This window comes from Corylus avellana, chromosome ca2 (genome assembly GCF_901000735.1).
Source record: "Corylus avellana chromosome ca2, CavTom2PMs-1.0".
In the NCBI taxonomy this organism is placed as follows: domain Eukaryota; kingdom Viridiplantae; phylum Streptophyta; class Magnoliopsida; order Fagales; family Betulaceae; genus Corylus; species Corylus avellana.
In genome coordinates, this window is record NC_081542.1 from 28,405,995 (window position 1) to 28,411,096 (window position 5,102).

Genomic DNA, 5,102 nt, shown 5'->3' on the forward strand with positions numbered 1-5,102 from the left:
TCTCCAAAAAACAATTTTGCCCTTCTTTTTTAATTTTTTTTTGTTAAAAAAATGTCTGAAGTAATAATATTTTATGTGGTCCTTCTTTTATTTAGTATTTTTTTTTTATAAAAAAAATGTATTTTTCTTCATAATAATGATTTATTTTATTATTTTTATGAAGAAAAATATAATATTTTTTTTAAATACTAAACAAAAAAAAAAATCACACATATTTCTTTTTTATTTTTAAAAAATTAAAATAAAAAAGAGAAAAGTTGTGCCAAAATTAGTCCAAATAGTTGGAATTGTATCGAGAAAGAAATGTATTTGAGCGAAAAGTATGTGCACAGCGTTAAAAACGCGCGTGTTGGAAAAAGAAAGAAAGAAAGAATACATAAACCTTCTTCCTCTGCTCCTCTGCTGCTCCTTCCTCGTCAGTTCGTCACCAATTGGAGGTACGAAACTCGAACACGATTTTCCTCTTCTACCCCCATTCAATTCCACCACGTCTCTCATTCTCTCTCTATTCAATTACATCAAAGAACACTAAGTACGTAAATTCTTAGATCTCTAGCTCTCTCTCTGGATCTAATCCAACAGCGTATATAATCGGGGCTTGTCAGATCCAAAGCGAAAGCGAAAGCAGAGGAAATGGACAATGGGGATATTGACAGCGCAGAGGATGAGTTCCCGGGGCGGATTGGCGGCCGCAAGTACCGGCCGGTGGTGGCCAACGATCGGGCCGTGCTCGAGATGTCCTCCATGGATCCTGGATCTTCTTCCTCCCCCTCCTCCTCCGCCACCTTCTCCGATCACCAAGCTTCCCTCAAGTAACTCCTCTCTCTCTCTCTCTCTCTCTCTCTGCATGTGTGTTTGTTTGATTTGAGTGTGTAATGTAGTTCAAGCAACCGTATGTGATGGGAGAGTTGTCTCTGATTGTATTTCTTTATGCTTAGAGCTTCGTTTATTAGTTTCCACATGTGGAGTGAAGATTGGTTCCAATTTCAAGAAAATTATTGGCTAAGTCTTGATATTTGAAGTTTGAGTAAATGAATAACTTGTTTGGATGTTTTAACATTTGATCTAAAGTTACGATATTAATTGAAAAAATTCTGATTAGTTCTGGGCTGTTGGAATCTAATAAAATGTGGTTACTGTGCATATTAGAGGAATCATTTCTGATATACACAATTCCCTTGTTTAAAGGTGTATTTTTTAGTCCATCCTGAGCAGAAAGCTTCCTTCCTGCTTAAAGGATGTGAAAATTTCATTTTGGCTTCTTTCTTGAAATACGTAAATGAAAGAAGGGTGTAATTGTTAACCCAAACTCACTGGAGGGAGAAGACCCAAGTTCTTTCGAATCCGTTCTGTTCCATCTTAATCCATCATTTCCTTTATGAATTCCAAACACAATAATTGAGTTTTTGCGCATTGTGTTTACTGAACCAGACTTATCAAATAATAAAGTTCAATTTTTTTATCAGAATTTTGACATAAGAGAGCTCGAAGAACTTATAATGAAAAATTTGACCTAAGTCTTGCGCGATCTCTTTTATCTATTTGTGGCAGGAAAGTCAAAGTTGGCGCACAGGCAAACATGGGTGCCGATTTGAAAGAAGGGTCTTCGCCAATACATGAAGAAGCCAATGGTCCCCAGGGAGAGTCAAAACTGGAGTTGTTCGGTTTTGATTCTCTTGTCAACATTCTTGGTCTCAGGAGGTGTATAGTTGTGCATTCTTCTTATTATTTCTGAATTTACTCCATCCCCTTGTTCAATGACGTTAAAGTTTGGTTTATATATTCCAGTATGACAGGGGAGCAGGTTCCTGCACCTTCTAGTCCTAGAGATGGTGAGGATGTTGCCATTACCATTGGGCACCCTAAGGTATAAGCTGGTTTCATAACATTTTCTCCTGTTTGTTGGGGTATGCTCTGTTTTGACAGAATTGGTTTGTTCATTCAACAACCTGAAATTACAGTATAAGAATTGACGAAACAAGAACTTAAAGAACTTTTTTTTTTCTGTATCTTTAGATGAGGATGAAAGTTAAGAATATTCTTTGAGACTCTTATTGTGGCGTTAATTTAAAAAAGTATGATATTGTTTCTCTGTAATCTGAAGCACTGGTTCTACTTCACTCATTCCTGGAGATTGAATTTAACGGTATGGATCATATGCATATTTCCTGTGTTGTAAGTTTCTTTCTAGTGGTTTGCTTATATGCTGGATATAACCTATTGCTTTGCTGAAATTGATTGAGATTGTAAATATTGTACATTGATCTCTGGTTCCCTGACCTGGGGCACTGACTGTACTATATTCCTGATTCTTTTTTTTTGGTTTTTAATGTGGAATAATTATATGCAGCCTGCTGATCTCAAACTGGGTACTTTGATGGGTGTATTTGTCCCATGCTTGCAAAACATACTGGGAATTATCTACTACATCCGATTTTCATGGTGAGTCTCATATTGCCTGATGTTTTGTATGCCACCATTGCATTGTAATTTATACTGTGTGCAGGGCATACACGAAATTATAGATGGAGCATAAGTTCCTATTTAGTTGTCGATGCTGTTTGTAATTTAAGACCACAACATTGCTGGAATTCCTGTGAGAATAGTTAGCAAGCTGATTTGAGGAAAATGAATAATTCCTTGACTCTCTTTAAGTTTGTAGCCCATGTTTCACAAAAAGATATTGTACTCATCGTTTTTGTTTATCAAAAACGATGAGTACAATATCTTTTTGTGAAATTGATAGTGTAAACCTTTTTGTTTAGAGAACTAATTTTCCCTTCTATCTTATGGTTGACATAGCTTCTAGGAAGCACATCTATAGGGAAGTTTACTGTTATGGAAAGAAAAGATCCAAGGAGGAAGAAAGCAAGTAGGAGCTTTCCTAGTATGCCTGAAGTAAAGAACAAAAATAATTTATCTAGCCAGATTGAAGGAACAGGTCCATATTATAATATCTGCTACATGTTCACTAGTGTCTAGTGTTGCCTCCATGTTCTTGGAGTGTCAGAGGTGTTGTTTTGATATAGACATGGCTCCTTCGAGAATGTGTCCTTAATGCAGGTCCGTACTATAATTTCTGTTACATGTTCACTAGTGAGTTTAGTGTTGCCTCCATGTTCTTGGAGTGTCAGAGGTGTTGTTTTGATATAGACATGGCTCCTTCGAGAATGTGTCCTTAATGCGGCGATAATTTGAATCATTATTTTCAGGCCATTTGTGGATTCCCTATGGCTTTGTACCAGAGATTTCCTTTACATTAGCCATTTGTTTGCGAACAGAAAAAAAAAAAAAGGCGAGAGAAAGAGAGTGGACATTGTAGACTACAATTGTATTCTCTCTCTTTCTCTCTCTCTCTCCCTCTCCCTTCTTTCTTCCCTGTTTCCATACCCCTCCCCTTTGGAAGAGCTTATTGTGTGTTTGTTGTGGGTAAAATATTATGGATTACTCTGTATTACCTTATTTATGATTGGATACTGATCGTTATTAGATCTTTTGCTGTGGCTTTTTGTAAAGAATTGAATTTGATATGTTGCCTTTTCTCTCTAGACCAACTATATTATTGGTGGTTTATTTCTTTTTCTTTTTTTTTTTTTTTTTTCAAATTTTATGAATTTGCAGGATTGTTGGTATGGCTGGCATAGGCGAGTCACTATTGCTGGTATCTTTCTGTGGTTTGTGCACTTTTCTGACTGGAATATCACTGAGTGCTATTGCAACGAACGGTGCGATGAAGGTAGGCATTGTTTGTAATTAACTTACTAGTTGCCTTAGTGCTTTTGGGTGACGATTATGAATCTTTATGAAAGCAGAATGGCGAGTCTCTCATATATATTAATTAATCATGCCATTGTTGTAAAAGAATTATCAACAATGACTTTTCTATCACAAAATTGTTGGTTGTTAACATCTTATTATGTGTGAATTGAGAAGAAATCAGGTAGTTTTTTTTAATTTTTTTTTTTAATTTAATTTAATTTTAAATTTCTTGCTGTAAATTATGAGAGAATTGGGACTCTTTTTTTTTTTTTTCCTTTTATTTTCTCTGACCATTAGAGATGATTGACACGCTCATATGGGATTAAACTTGTGATTTGACACTACCTCTTATTTATGTGGAGAGGAGATGTCATTTGGTCCTAAGATGATTGGAACATTTCTGAGAAAGAGAAAAGAACCTATTTTTTAACATTTTTTATTTTGTGATGCGATACACTAGTGCAGATTGGTATGTAATATTGTATATAGAGCCTGGATTAGATGAGCTAAGTGTTGATATTTTTTCTCTTCTTTTTGCATAAGAGATATATATACATGTAGTGTATTTGCGCACACTTTGGGTTTATAATTTATTATTTTGTGATGCAATGCACTAGTGCAGATTGGCAGGGGTGGAACTACATGGTGGCTTACCCCCCAAAGCCACAATGTCTTCCCCAATTTTTTTTAAACATACCCTTATGACTCTTTTAAAATAAATTTTTTACTCTTTTTTTTTTTGTTCTTTTCTTTCCATTTTACACCCCAAACCAAAAATTCTAGTTCTGCCCTTGCAGATTGGTATGTAATATTGTATTTAGAGCCTGGATTAAATGAGCTAAATGTTGATATTTTTTCTCTTCTTTTTACTTATAAGGGATATAGATGCTCACACTTTGGGTATATAATTCCATAGCTGATAGTTCAAGTGTACTGCTGGATTATATTGTTTATTTCACGTCTCATAGGGTATTACTTCTGGAGTGATAATTCACTTATATTAAATTCTTCCTTACTTGTTCTATGAGTTATTTTAGCTTTCCAAATTGATCATGATAGAATTAATGTGAAGTGACGTTTATTTATTTGCTTCTAGGGTGGGGGACCTTACTATCTCATTGGTCGTGCCCTTGGTCCAGAGGTTGGAGTTAGCATTGGACTATGTTTTTTCCTCGGAAATGCAGTTGCTGGAGCTCTGTGAGTGGATTCTATGAGCTTATCTGTGATAAGACCATGATATATATGGTTGAGGTCCTTGAGGATAATGGAATTTGGGCATATGCCATAAATGTCCTATTCTGTTGTGATATGTGCTTTTTTTTTTTTTTTTTTTTTTTTTTTTT

General features: G+C 35.3%; 1 protein-coding gene across 1 annotated transcript; it reads left to right on the forward strand.

The window, feature by feature from the left end:
* The first annotated feature begins 358 nt into the window (after positions 1 to 358).
* Positions 359 to 4,960, forward strand: LOC132170326 (cation-chloride cotransporter 1-like). Its single transcript, XM_059581263.1, has 7 exons — positions 359 to 437; positions 606 to 812; positions 1,552 to 1,701; positions 1,789 to 1,867; positions 2,351 to 2,442; positions 3,622 to 3,736; positions 4,856 to 4,960. The coding sequence occupies exons 2-7, from the start codon at positions 634 to 636 to the stop codon at positions 4,958 to 4,960; spliced, it is 720 nt and encodes a 239-aa protein (XP_059437246.1). The 5' UTR covers positions 359 to 437; positions 606 to 633.
* The last annotated feature ends 142 nt before the right edge of the window (positions 4,961 to 5,102 follow it).